This window comes from Mustela erminea, chromosome 15 (assembly GCF_009829155.1).
Source record: "Mustela erminea isolate mMusErm1 chromosome 15, mMusErm1.Pri, whole genome shotgun sequence".
Lineage (NCBI taxonomy): Eukaryota > Metazoa > Chordata > Mammalia > Carnivora > Mustelidae > Mustela > Mustela erminea.
In genome coordinates, this window is record NC_045628.1 from 14,566,050 (window position 1) to 14,580,433 (window position 14,384).

The following is a 14,384-nucleotide window of genomic DNA, read 5'->3' on the forward strand; positions in this document are numbered from 1 at the left end:
ATGGTGTGGAGGACATTAGGAGAAGGAAGGGGAAAATGGCGGAGGGGGTGGACGAACCACGAGAGACTATGGACTCTGAGAAACAAACAGGGTTTTTGGAGGGTGGGGGATGGAGGGATGGGTTGGCGCAGTGATGGGTATTAAGGAGTGTACGTACTGCATGGAGCACTGGGTGTTACATGCAAACAGTGCATCATGCAACACAATGTCAAAAACTCTACAGTGACTAACATAACAAAAAAAACCAAAAAATGCTGTAGACATTTTGAAAAACAGTTTGGCAGTTTCTTATGAATTTGAATTTACTCCTACCCTATGACCAGTCAATCTACTTCAAGGGAAATAAAAGTATAAGTCTAGGGGTGCCTGGGTGGCTCAGTGGGTTAAAGCCTCTGCCTTCGGCTCAGGTCATGATCCCAGGGTCCTGGGATGGAGCCCTGCATCAGGCTCTCTGCTCTGCGGGGAGCCTGCTTCCCCCTCTCTCTCTGCCTGCCTCTCTGCCTACTTGTGATCTCTCTGCCAAATTTAAATAAATAGATCTTTGTAAAAAGTATATGTCTATATAGAGACTTGTGCATGAATAGATGTAGCAGCTTTATTTGGAAAGTCCAAATCCTACAACCACCCGTATTCATTATCTATCGCTCCCTAACAACTTACCAGAAAACATAGCCGCTTGCAATAACAAATAGTTGCAGTGGGCCGGGAATCTGGGCCTGACGTAGCTGAACATTCTGCTCCACAGGCGCTAATGAGGCTGAAATCATCTTGGCCCAGGGATGGCCATCTCCTCTGAAGACCTGACTGGGCTCAGTCACGCACGTGCTTGTAGGCAGGCCTGTGAGGCCTTTGTCACTTATGAGGCTCATTTGCCTTGTAAACTTTCTTTAACCCAGGTGTCAACAGTCTTTGCTTAGAAAGCCTGGAGCATTATTTCCTAACAGAAAAAGAAAGGGTCCCCTCCGAATCCGGAGGGCATGGTGCCAGCACGTTGACAGCAATGGCAAGAGCGGGCCCAGCGCGGGTGACCAGTGCGCTGGTTCAGGACGGGCGGAGGTGGTGTGGCTGTCCATTTGGGGGCATGTGGGGTGGTGGGTGTCTGGGCTCCCCACTGCATCCCTGATGTCAAGGGTGATGTCCAGGACAGCTTTGGGCACAGTTCTAGCCCCCGGGTTCATCGTCACACAAGATGATTGGGCCATAGTAAGTATGTTAGTAGCTTAAAAATCGATATCTTAAATCTACGAATGTTTTTTTGAGCTTGTTTTTAATCTAGTTGGCATCATCAAGCTCATTCCCTCTGCCTAATTTCTGTTACCTTGTTGAAATCATGTTTCTATAGGATCTCCCCAATAATATGATTTACCAAGTCGCCATTAAGTCTCTTCCTCAAGACTGGCTGTGGTGTGAAACGTGGTGCGACGACGACTCCAAACAGAGAGCCAAAACCATTGATCTGGTGAGTGTGTGCGCGATCGTCTGCATGCAAGCACATGTGAATGTGTTCAAGGAGAATAGTTTCTCTTTTACAGCCGGGATGGCACCCCCGTGGCACCCTGCTGCTTCATCTGTCATGTACTGTGGTGTTCACTGAGGTTGGCCAAGTACAGAGCTGTGTCAGGGGGCCTCCAGGACCACCCCCAGGGTTGAGGAATCACTAAAAGGACTCCCAGGACTCAGAATATCACCCTGCTCATGGCAGGGTTTCATGCCATAGCCACACAGGGAAGAGGTATGGGGGGCAAAGTTCAGAGCAAGCCAGGGGCAGGCTTCCAAGAGCCCTCTCCCTGGGCAGTCACGTGGGACCAGCTCAACCCCTGAAGCTGTGAGGAATTCCACAGCATGGGTGAGGTGGTGTGTCCCAGGGCAGCTCGTCAGGAACCCAGTGTGCAGGATTCTTACCGGGGGCCGCTCGCAAGCACTCCCCCCCTTCCTGTCGCATATCAGGCACTTAAAAAGGAAATACACTGAAAATTCCCAACATCCAAAAGGAAAGCAGGTTCAGTATAAAGCATGGGTTGGCACACTTCAGGCACTGTTGTACTAGTCTTACCAGGAATGATGGCAACACTCCTGAAACCCATGTTCCCAGATGCCAGCCAAGGGCCGTCCATACAAGCAGCCGTGTGAGGGACGGCGATCTGGGGCTCGCTGCTCTGCTCTCTCGGGTGCTTCTCAGGGGCGTCTGAAAGGAAGGCCAGGAGCTGCCTGAAGTGCTCATGGATTAACTTTCATCTTAATGTATAACCAGTTTGGTTCTCCTGCCAGTATTTTTCCCAAATGAAGACGACCAAAATAATTCTGTGTCTACTAAATTATCCTTTACGTGTCTGCTTTTCTTCCTTTTGAGAAATTTATTTTCATTTTGATTTTAAGCAGATCCTATGCTACACAGTGTAACTCTCCTAGATGTGAAGTATTTGAAACTAATTTATTGTCCAGCTGTCTCGAACTCACATTCCAATACTTTATTATCTTTAATAGCTATGAGATATTGACATTCTTTTTCTTCAGAAAGAAAAAGAATGTATTTTGTGCTAATTTAAGTTTTAAGTAATTATTTACAAGTTCTTCGGTAAAAAATAAGCTGTCAAAATATTAGCATTCATACAGTTTTGAACAAAAGACAAGACAATAAAATAGACATTTTTCTAGAAATTGAATGACTTTTTTCTAGAAATTCTAGAATTTCTATACATTAGAAATGTATAGAAAAAAACGTAGCAGGCCAGTATGTCAGGTTGCAACCAAAGGTGATAGAATGTAGCAGAAATAAGTAAGATGGCACTGTTAAGAAGAAAGAAGGGAATTTTCTAAAGAGAGGTCAAGGACATTACTGAACGAAACGCCTAAGAGATTGTTAACATTGTGCTGGGACGTAAAAGGTTGTGACTCGTACATTAGTGACAGAGGGTCTCCTGGGGGTCTCTAGTACTTAGGTTAGCATAAGCTAACTATAACCCTAAATTTCAGTGGTTTCTCCCTCACCTGAGTACAGATCTATGTGACTATTCTGTCCGTGAGTAGCTTCCCTGTCCCCCATGACTCAGGGACCACCCTCCGTCCACTTGGGGCTCCTTCATGCTCTGAGGTCCTGTCTTCTCTGTGTCCATCTGGAGCTGATCTGCCCAGGATGGCGGCCACTTGCCACATGTGGACCCTGAGCACTTAAAATGTTGCTAGTCTGAACTGAGATGGGCTGTAAAGTGTAAGATAGATTTTCAAGACTCGGTACAATAATAAGGTAAAAACATCTTATTACTGACTTTTATACTTACTACATATTGACTGATCATTTGGACATAGTTGGTTAAGTAAAATACAGCACTAAAATTTATTGCACCTGTTCTTTTTGTACTTCTCTATGTCGCTCCTGGAAAATTTAAGATGACATATGTCGTTTCCATCACTATTTCTCTTGTGTAGTGTTGATCTGGAGGGGAGGGAAGAAGTGGCAGGAATGCTTCCTGACTCCTAAAAGCCGTGGCGCCCTTGGGTGGGCATTGGTTGTGTGGCCACATGTAATGTAAGAGGGGCTGAGGAATGGCATTCCCAATGCGCAGCTACTGCCTAGGGATGGGTCTACATAGAGAAAAGGTGGCGTAAATTTTGGTGGACAGCTAGCCATCCCTCCCACAGAAACATTTCAAAATGAGAGAACGTGCTAATTTGGGCCAGCTCCTTGGGGAAAAAGTTAAGGGAGTGCAGAAAAACCCCGAGGAAGTGGCCTAATGAAGAAAAGATAGCACGATTAATGGCATTGAAGGTGAGGAGAGCATTTCTGAATGTCATGATACTCTGCGCCGTTTCCATCAGGGTTCTCAACCTGGGCATTACTGACGTTTAGGACCGAGTGATCCGTAACGGTGGGGACCTTCCTGCACTCTGGGGGATGTTTTGCACGTCCCTGGCCTTACCCACTAGATGGCAGTAGCACCCCGCCCCCCAGTCCTGACACCCAAAATGTGTCCAGACCTTGTCAGAGCTCCCCTGAGGGGCAGAATAGCACCACTGATAGAGATTATAGGGGGAAAATATTGTAGCACAAAAATCAAGGAAAACATAGTAATTTTGACAGTTTCTGACACAAAGTGAAAGAAAATAGTTTCATTATCTTCACTTTATCGAACGTATGGTCTGTAAGGTTAATTTCTGCGAAGAAAATCCTCTTTTCCCACTTACTTCAGGAATATATGACTACAGAAAACAGCCACAGTGGAATGGACTGAAAATATCTGGTGAGGAAAGGATCCAGACACTAGGCTCATGGCTCATAACCAGGCGCTTTCGCACAGGATTTAAGGAGGAAGCAGGTTGAGGCAGCTACACGGGAATGCCGCGTAGAGCGGGCTTCCACGTGCGGCCTCTGTGACTGCCTTGTAGGGAGCAAACGGGAGGCTCGTGGAGCTGCGGGGATCTGTGCTCCCACCACCGCCCCGCGTGTCTCCGTCATGGCGTCTCCGTTCCTCCCAGGGCTCCGGCCGCACACTCTGGGGGCCCCTGTGACCTCTCTCCTCACGCCTCCCGTGCAGCGCATCAGCAGACCTCGGCCTCCGCACTGTCGCCTACGTCCACAGTCAGATCCTTCTCCTACGAGACTTTTGCCTTTTAGCCTTTTAATTTCCCAAGGAACTCCATGGTAGGACCAGTTGCTCGCTGAGTCGTTTAACTGGGTCCTGTGTCAGTGGAACCTTGGAGACTGTCTTCCTCCTCTGTGTGGAGCACTAGACACCCCACACACACACACACACACAGACACACACACTGTGTGGGTCTCGCCAGACACCCCCCTCTATACACACACACACACAGACACACACACACACAAACTGTATGGGTCTCGCCTCTAGTGAGCTGCGGTTGGAACCTGACTGCGGAGCCACACCCACTGGTTTTCCCCTGTGTCAGGTAGACTAGTTAATATTTCTAGACATGAGATTTATAAACTACTCTGCCTTTCACACCTGTCAATATTTTGACAAATGAGTTCCAGTTAACTGATTTTCTTCTTCCAGTTAACTGACTTTAAATATCATCTCAGTTGCTAAATAGAAGCGAGGCGTAAGAAGCGGAATGGTCATTTTTGCTAAAGAAACTCATGGGATTTCTAAAGGCTAACTAATACTTTTGTCTGTGGAAAACGGAAAGCATATAAACCAGACATTAGCCCAAAGAAAAGATAAAAAATATTTGTTAATGGAGTCTATGTTCTTTTACAGAATGGTCATGGAATTAGATCTTTTGTCAAAACAGTTTGCAGAATTGTTTGACAGACTACTTGTTAACCATCAGAATGTTTAGGGCGCCTGGGTGGCTCGGTCCTTAAGCATCTGTCTGCGGCTCAGGTCATGATCCTGGGGTTCTGGGATGGAGCCCCGCATCAGGCTCCCCGCTTGGCAGGGAACCTGCTTCTCCCTCTCCCACTCCCCCTGCTTGTGTTCCCTCTCTCACTGTGTCTCTCTGTCAAATAAATAAAATCTTTAAAAAAAAAAAAAAAACGATCAGAATGTTTTTAAAATAATTTTTGCTTAAATTTCTGATTGAGGGACGCCTGGGTGGCTCAGTCGGTTAAGCATATGTCTTTGGCTTGGGTTATGATCCCGGGGTCCTGGGCTCAAGTCCCTCATCCGGCTTCTCCCTCTGCCTGCTTCTCCCCCTGGTTGTGCTTTCTCTCTCTCTCTCTCTCTCTAACAAAGAAATAAGTAAAATCTTTAAAAAGTAAAAAATTTCTGATTGAGGTGTTTGCATTAAACACTGCTCGCATCAAGTATGATTTGTCATTTCACTTGATCCTTTCCCCATTCAACTAACTTAAGAACTTTAAATATTTGGTGCTTAGGACTCAGCTTTTTACAAAATGCATTTTTGTTTGCTCTAGTGACTTAGTAACGTCCTCAGGCATTTCCTTCACGTTTCCCGAACAGTGATCAGTCCTTCCTCCCTCCCTTCCTGCTTTCCTTCCTTCTTTCCTTCGTTGAAGTATAACGAACATACGAGGGCAATAGTTTTTCATTAATAAAACTTTATTTACATTTTCAGTGCAATAATCCCAAAACAAAAGAACCCAAGCTACAAGCTGCTGCCAGGATTGTCCCAGAATGGGTGGAGTATGACACTGAGATCCGGCGACTGTTAGATCACCTGGAAAACAAGAAGAAAAATGCAAGTAAGTCACCCTTCCGCGGTGGTGTCAGAACCATGCATCGCATTAACTGAGACTATAATAGATTACGAACTAATTTCTTGGTGAATTTATTAAATGATGAGATCAGAATTTCTTTAAGGAATTTCCTTTTTATGTGGACTAAGCTCACAAATTAAAAACGTGGACAGAGACTCTCTTCCCCATGCAGAGAACTTCACGCAGAGCCCAGTGCGGCAGCGTCAGCCTCCCGACACCAGCAGTAAAAAATCGAAGTAGCAAAATGCCCGTCTTTAACATTACACTGAATTTCCCAAATGGGAAAATCCAAGCCCTGAGTTTTAGTAAAAGACTTACATAGTAACTAGAAATATTACCTCCTATCTCCTAAATCAATCTCCTACAGAATAGGGATTTCCCATGGGTTCCTGGTTCGAGCAGCCTTAGTCATGGCTGCAGCGTGACTAGGATCCCATGAGCTTCCATTTCCAAGATTAAACCGTGGTTACCTGGGCGTTTCATCACTCTGCATAAACCTTCAACAAATGAGTGTTGAATATTCCTTTAAAGCCGATACAAACTTCTTGATTGCCTCATAATTCTCTTTCCTCATCAGTGCCTAGTTCTCTGTTTTTCTTTACTCTTTTTTAAAAAATAGCACTGAGTTCCAGTCCGTGTTACAGACTTTTCACAGGTTATATTAATCCTCAACAATAATTCTTTCCAGTGTTTCAAAATAAAATTCTTAATTTTATTAAGCTTTATTTTTTCAAGACATTCAAATGTTAAATATAAACATAAAAATGTTGTATGTAAACTTTCTCACATAAGCGTGAAGTTGTGTTCATCTTGACTTTCTGTATTCCTTAACAAAACCAGTGTGTTATTTTCTGAGAAGTTCAGTATTTAAAACACACTCATGTATTTTTAATTAATAAATTAAATAATTTTTTAAAGATTTTATTTATTTATTTGACAGACAGAGATCATAAGCAGGCAGAGAGGTAGGCAGAGAGAGAGGGAGAGGAGGAAGCAGGCTCCCTGCTGAGCAGAGAGCCCAATACGGGACTTGATCCTAAGACCCTGAGATCATGACCTGAGCCAAAGGCAGAGGCTTAACCCACTGAGCCACCCAGATGTCCCAATAAATTAAATAATTTAATTAAGTCACCATTTCAGTGCAGAAGAAGACTCTGTCAGTGTTGTGATGTAACTGTTTCGAAGAGAAAGAGAAGACAGAAGGGGGAGAAAGGAAAAAAGGAAAAGGAAGAAAGGAAATTTTACGTAATTACCTAAAAATTTTTTAATGTGCAGAACATGAGATGAAATGTTTCTCTTTCAAATTGGAAAGAGTTAAAGGGTTAATAATATCCAGTGTTAGCAAGGATATTGACAAGTGAGCACTCTAATGTACTTACACATACAATAGCTGTATAAATTAAGGAAATATTACCATATGTATAAAAATTTAAAATATGTGTGCCCTTTGACCCAGAAATTCACTTTAACAACTTTATGTTATAAAAGAGAAATGACGGGGTGCCTGGGTGGCTCAGTCGTTTGGGCCGACTCTTTGATTTCAGCTCAGGTCTTGATCTCAGGGTTGTGGGATCAAGCCCCCCATTGGGCTCAATGCTCAGTAGGGGGTCCCCTTGAGATTCTCTTTCCTCCTCTCCCTCTGCCCCTCCCCCCACACGCAGACACACATACTCTCTGTCAAATAAATAAATCTTTTAAAAAATAAATAATTAAAAAAAGAAATGATATATGTATACATATGATTGTTATACTATTGTTTTTAATGAGATAGAAATAATTTCTCCATTGGGGCACCTGAGAGGCTACAACTGGTTGGTTAAGCTTCCATCTCTTGATCTACTACTCAGCTCAGGTCTTGATCTGAAGGTCATGAGTTCAATCCCTGTGCTGGGCTCCATGCTGGGCGTGACCTACTTTTAAAAAAGAAATAAATAATTTATCCGTTAAGAGACTATTGATTATATAAACATTATTATACACAAACAGTGAAATATAGTGTAGCCTTTCAAGAGAATTGAGATAAATATATTTTGCTGACAGCATATTTTAAGTTAAAAACATAAAGTAATATTTGTAATATGATTGACTCCATCTTAAAGAAAAATAGCATGTTTGTGTTTACGTATGTATTTATATATAATAATAAGAGAAGTTTTAAAAAGTTTTATGAAAGATTATTGCATTTTTTACTTAATTTTGAATTACAAATGTAAGATATGTTGTAAACAGTAAAACAATATGGAAGTATATAGTATAAAGTTGGAAGACCTCTTTTACTCAGACACAAAGGGGCCGTCATTTTTAAGGCTACGGTATACCTTTCATAACTCTTGCATTTCTCATAGCAGCTGTATTAGTTTTCTAGGGACCACTGCCTAAGTGGCTTAAACAGAAGAAATTTTTTGTCTCACGGTTCTGGCAGCTTAAAGTCCAAGATCCAGATGTCATTAGGGTGGGTGCCTTTTGAGGGCAGTGAGAGAGGATCTATCCCAGGCCGCCTTCCCAACTTGTAGGCGGCCGTTCTCTCTCTGGCTCCCTGTACCTTGTCTTCACTCTCCATGTATCTGTGTGCAGATGTCCTCACCCAACAAGGACACCACTCCTGTTGGATTAGGGTGTAACCTGATGGCATCATTTTAACTTCATTATCTCTGTAAAGACTCTATTTCCAAATAAGGTCACTTTCTGAAGTTCTGCAAATTAGAATTCCACCATATAAATTTTGGAGGGAAACTGTTCAATCCATAACATGAATGGAGTTGAGGATATTGTCGTATGTTTAAGGGCCATTTGTCATGTCTCTTGTTTTCCATTTATTCTTGTCCTTTCGCTCATTTTTTCCTAGAGGATTGTTGTCCAGCCCTGGAAAGAAATTAATGATCTTTATTCCAGAGATTTGTGTTGCCACCTTTATCGTAAACTAAATCCCAGTATTATTTATGTCTCATGTGGCACATTTTTTATCCTGTTCATTGATCTCTGACTGTACATGTGCCTCTTTCACACTCCTTTAATTATTGAACATTTGTAGCAAGTTTTAATATTGAATAGGGCTTATCTCCCCTCATTGCTATTTTGTTTTTGTTGTTTTCCTGGTACTCCTGTTCATTTTTCCATATAAGCTTTAGAATCATCTTATCTAGGCTGAAATTTTTCAGGTTTTTTGGGGGGATGGTAGGGGTTGGAAGGAAGATTATGTTAAATTTGTTAATTAGGTTAGGAAGTACTGACATCTTCATGAAATCTGTTCTTCCCATCTAAGAGCATGTTGTATCTTTCTATATGTTCAGGTTCATTTTATGTTTGTCAAGAATCATAACATTTTAGTCATCTAAATTTTATACGTTACCTTTTTAAGCTCATTCCTAGACATTTCATTTTTATGTTAGTATTATGAATGGGATTTTCTCTTACAATGTATCTTCTTACTGGTGGTTACTTGTATACAGAAAAACTGTTGTTTTTTTGTGTATGAATTTTTATTTCTGTGATCATACTGAGTTTTCATTTATAGTAATATTTAAGTTGATTCTCTTGATTTTTCCCCCCAAAGATTATTTGCAAACAAGAATAATTTTTCCTCTTCCTTTCTAATGTTATACCTCACATTGCTTTTTCTCATCTAATTGCTTTGGCTGATATCTCTAACAGGATGTTAACAATAGTAGTGCACTAGGCCTCTTTCTCACTTTGCCTGGCCAACCTTCTGTGTTTCCCTGTTAAGTAGGATAATCACTTTGGACTACGAAAATTTATTATGTGGAGGAAATAGCCATTGATTCCTATTTTAATGAATGTTTTTATCAATAATGAGTTGCACTTAGCACTGCATATTAACTAACTAGAATTTGAAAAGAGAAAAGAGAATGGGTTCCTTTGATCGAATGCCTCCTCAAGAGCAATGGAGGTGACTATCTGTTTTTTATATTTGATTTATCAATATGACAAATTTTATTAATGTATTTCTTGATATTGACTCATCCCCGTGTTCCTGGTTTAAACTCAGCTTGGTCATGACCTATTATTCTTTATTTTTCCTTTTTTAAAGTTGAGATATAATTGACAGATACAACTTTATATTAGTTTCAGGTGTATAACATGACTTAGTATTCATATGTATTGCAAATGCTTCTTCTGCATCCATTGAGATGATCATATTTTTATCCTTTCATTTTGTTGATGTCGTGTATCATGTTGATTGATTTGTGGATATCGAGCCATCCTTGCATCTCTAGAACACATCCCACTTGATCATGGTGTGTGATCTTTTTAACGTATTGTTGAATTTGGTTTGCTAATATTTTGTTGAGGATTTTTACATCTTTGTTTATCAAGAATATTGGTCCATAATTTTCTTCTCTTGTCCTTTTCTGGTTTGGGGGTCAAGTTAATGCTGGCCTTATAAAGTGAGTTCGGATATGTTCCTTCCTTATCTATTGTTTGGAAAAGTTTAAGAAGGATTGGTATTAATTATTCCTTTAATGTTTGGTAGAATTCACCAGGGAAGCCATCTGGTCCTGGACTTTTGTGTCTCAGGAGGTTTTGATTACTGGTTCAGTCTCCTTGCTAGTAATTGGTTTGTTTAGGTATTCTGTTCCTTCATGAATCCCTATATTCATGATAAGTTGAATGTTTTTAGGAATTTATTCATTTCTTCTAGGTTGTCCCAGTTTCTTGGAATATCATTGTTCATAATAGTCTTTTATGATCCTTTGTATTTCTGTAGTTATATTTTCTTTTTATATTTCCTACTTTTCCCCCTCTGTTCAGGGAATTTTTTTTTTTTTTTACTTCTATTGATTTTTTTTTTTAAGAGGGCAATGTCATCTTAATTTTTGACAGATCTTTTTCTCTCCTTGTTCCTTTTGAATTTCAGTTTCTTGTTTTATGGTTTCATTGAATTTCATTTTCAGAATAATCTGGAAAATATTAGAATTATCTTAAGTACCTCTTTGGTTCTCTTTGTTATCTTCTTTCTTTTGGGTATGTTGTTTGTTTATCTTGGGCCTTTTTTCTTTTGCTATTGGTCTTCCTCAAATGTGTGGAGATCCTTGGCTATTTTTATATTTTTAAGAGTAAAAGATTAGATTGCTCAATACAGAGAGCTGGCAAGGGTCTTCTCTGTTTAAAAATGTCTTTTTTTCCAATAGGCTTTTTCCCTGAGTGGGAGGGTTGATCAGAAGCTCTGGGTACATTAGCATGTGCAGAATTGACAGATTCCTCTCTGGACATACAGGCATGGAACAGATAAAGGTCATGCTACACACCAGCCTGGCCAAAAGCCAAAATGACGGCATTTTATTCAAGAGCATTGACACTCATATGAAAATCAGTCTCTGTCTCTCTGTTGCTCTCTCAGTAGGTTGTTGAATTTTTCTTCCAAAAGTCATTTTCTCCTTTTTGTCTTGTAATAAACAGCCTGACCAATTCCCTGTGAAATGCAGGGGACAGAATGAGAGTGGGAGGCTGAGAAGCACAGATTTTCCTGACAGTGTTTCAGTTACTGCTTCACATTCTCACTCACGCGCCACCAGTGTTTGCTGTCAGGAGGTTCTCTTCTGTTGGAAAAATCACCTCCTCTTCCCTGCCATGTGGTCGTGTATCAGCTCTATGTTCTGTCTTCCATTTTTAGAAATTCATTCATAACTCTGCTCCAATGATGTCTCCTAACCACCTCCCCCATTCTCATTATTGTTGCTCCCTTTTGTATTTCTTTATTATCTCTCAAGTGGAATTTAGTAAAGAGAGAAACAGAGTCTAACATCTCGAAGTGTGGAATAGGATGCATTTAAATTGTACTTTCATTCATTTCTGCCTGAAAATGTCACTTTAAATATCAGTGTTTTAAAATCGGTTCATGTGTGACACCTCAGTGATGCCGAGACCCTTTAGGTCTCCAGAAGTCTTCGCTAGGACTGATCCTGTCACGGCCGTGTCAGCATCTGTCAGTGTTGGAGCGCTCCGTCTCTGCCTCCTCCGAGGACCACCACATGTGGCTGCTGCTCTCTGTTGGTCCATTGTGTTAACAGGAGGCTCTTGGTACACGCCGAGTAAACGATCAGGATTTTTCAGGGCTTCCATGGCCAGGCAGTGTGCTAGGTTTCAGAGATAACAGAGATCAAAAAAGATGTGGTCCTTGCCCTACTAGACTCATGAGAACCCCCTTCTAGGTGATAAAATGTTAAGCGTTTGTGATACAATATAGTAAGTGCCATCATGTACAAAGAACGAATCTCATTTCCCATAAGCAAATAGGTACCAAACAAACGAAAGGATCCTCACTCAGCAGCTGTGCTTTTTCTGTATCTCTTACTTTGGTGAGAGTTAGCTAGTAAGTGCATCTGATATTCAAGATTTCAATAACTCAGTACATTTTCCTCCTCTACAGTTTTGACGCACGATGAGCTCTAGCGCTGGCTTCCAGGAGAAAGACAGAGTGAGAAGAAATCTGCCACCTGCTGGGGAAGTGTGGAACTACTGCTAAGACTTTTGGAAATTTCATTAAAGATCAGTGACCTATTCTTCAATTTAAATAATATTAATTATTTAAAAATACATGTACTTAATGTATTGAATAAGTTTAAGTTATATAAAAAATGACCATCGAGTATTTAAAACTAGATTTTTTTTCTCTTTATTGCTTGAAACACTGGGTTTTCAGCCATTAAAGTGGTACTTTGCCAGATCACCCAGTAGAACATCAGCGAACTAGCTGGTCCTCACAGGGACGTAGCAAACCAACTCTGTCTGTTTTTCCCTCTTCGTGCATCCATATTTCTTTAATTGCAAACGCACTTAAAATTAGAGAAACCTCTTGTGTTTTTTTCTTCTGAGAAAGGAAAAGGACTCATGGTTACCTCTGAATAATAAAAAAAAAAAATTAAGCCCATTTATAACTTACTTTAAAATGAAAGAAGTGTGGTACTATACTATAATCATTTATTCATCTTAAGCGATATGATACAATTCTATGCTGTATTTGTATTTTCTTAGAGTTTCTAATCTTTGAGAAAATTACATTCATGGGCTTATGAGGTATGTGCGCTTTTAAAGGAGTATAAAAGGAAGTATCAAGTAGTCACTTTTATAGAAACTAAGTTAAGAAGATGAAGTTTGTTTTCCTGCTGTGTATTAATAATAGATGCATAGAAGTAGTGTACAAAAACTATCCACCTAATCTAGAATCTGGATCGTGGGAATGGAAGAGAGCCCGGGTCATTTGAACCCCGTCCCCTGAAGCAGCTGATTCGATAGGGCTGGGCTGAGCATGGGCGATCGTGGTTGTGTAAGGGGCTCTCCCTGGGATCTGCTACCGAGTGTGGTGTGGGGAACGTCTCACGGAGGTTAGTCCCAGCCACCGAGGCAGACCCCCTCCCCGGCCCCGTCCACTGGAGCCTGGGACACCTGGGAACCCGGCCAGGCCACAGGGAGCGGTCTGCCTCGGGAGACGGGCAGGGCCCTCCGAGCTCCACCGTGAGCCAGAGCTGCCGACGGAGTCTCTCCTCCTGTTCTTTGAGCTCTTCAGAACGGGTCTAGCCCTCCTCCGTTCGGCCGCAGCACGGCCTGTAGAGTATTTGAAAATAGCCGCCCTGTTCCCAGCTGCTTCCTTCATTCCCAACTGGAAGTCACAAGAGCTCTCTCCCTCTCCTGGTCACCCTCCCTTTGTCACTGGTTCCCATCTGTCTGGGATAACATGGAGTGTTCCAGGTGTGGCCTCCCCTGCGGAACCGGAGGATCCCTGTGAGCTCCAGGGACCCTGAGGGAGGCTGTGGAAGGCCGGAGGGTGACGCGGCCCGGGCTGGCCGGCTCCACGGTGCCGTCGGACTCACACAACTCCGGGCTTGGTGAGAGGTCAGCGGCTCTTCTCGTGTAGCCCAGCTGACCGAGGCGCGCTCTGCGGTTTAGGGCAGAAGCCCCACCTGATGGTAAGATGGCGCTTTGCTTTCCTTTATTGTCAGCTGATGTTCCCTTCCATGAGACCCTTGTGGGGGGGAGGGATGGGCTAGACAAGGCGCCCGTCCCCATGCCCGTGACTGCCATCTCCAGGCACCCGTCCCCATGCCCGTGACTGCCATCTCCGGTGGGCCAGACTTCGTATTTCACAGAGCATGAGCTAACACTGCAGAATACTGTGAACGGTCTTGATGCCCCCCTTCAGGTTTGTATGTTGTGATTTGAAGGGCACAGTGTCCGTGTCTCATTT

At 42.2% G+C, this 14,384-nt stretch overlaps 1 protein-coding gene and 1 long non-coding RNA gene across 2 annotated transcripts in view; one reads left to right on the top strand and one right to left on the bottom strand.

Moving 5' to 3' along the window:
* The window catches only part of UGGT2 (UDP-glucose glycoprotein glucosyltransferase 2), a 190,340-nt gene extending 177,626 nt beyond the window's left edge, over nt 1–12,714 (top strand). Inside the window, exons 37-39 of the mRNA XM_032315026.1 lie at nt 1,343–1,459; nt 6,040–6,166; nt 12,570–12,714. Coding sequence (XP_032170917.1) covers nt 1,343–1,459; nt 6,040–6,166; nt 12,570–12,592 — 267 coding nt within the window. The 3' untranslated portion in view covers nt 12,593–12,714. The remainder of the gene's footprint in view (nt 1–1,342; nt 1,460–6,039; nt 6,167–12,569) is intronic.
* LOC116574318 lies at nt 6,003–10,266 on the bottom strand. Its single transcript, XR_004279212.1, has 2 exons — nt 7,976–10,266; nt 6,003–6,141 (listed from the first exon to the last, which is right to left on the bottom strand). It is a non-coding gene; the product is annotated as an uncharacterized LOC116574318 (long non-coding RNA).
* Nucleotides 12,715–14,384: the final 1,670 nt, after the last annotated feature.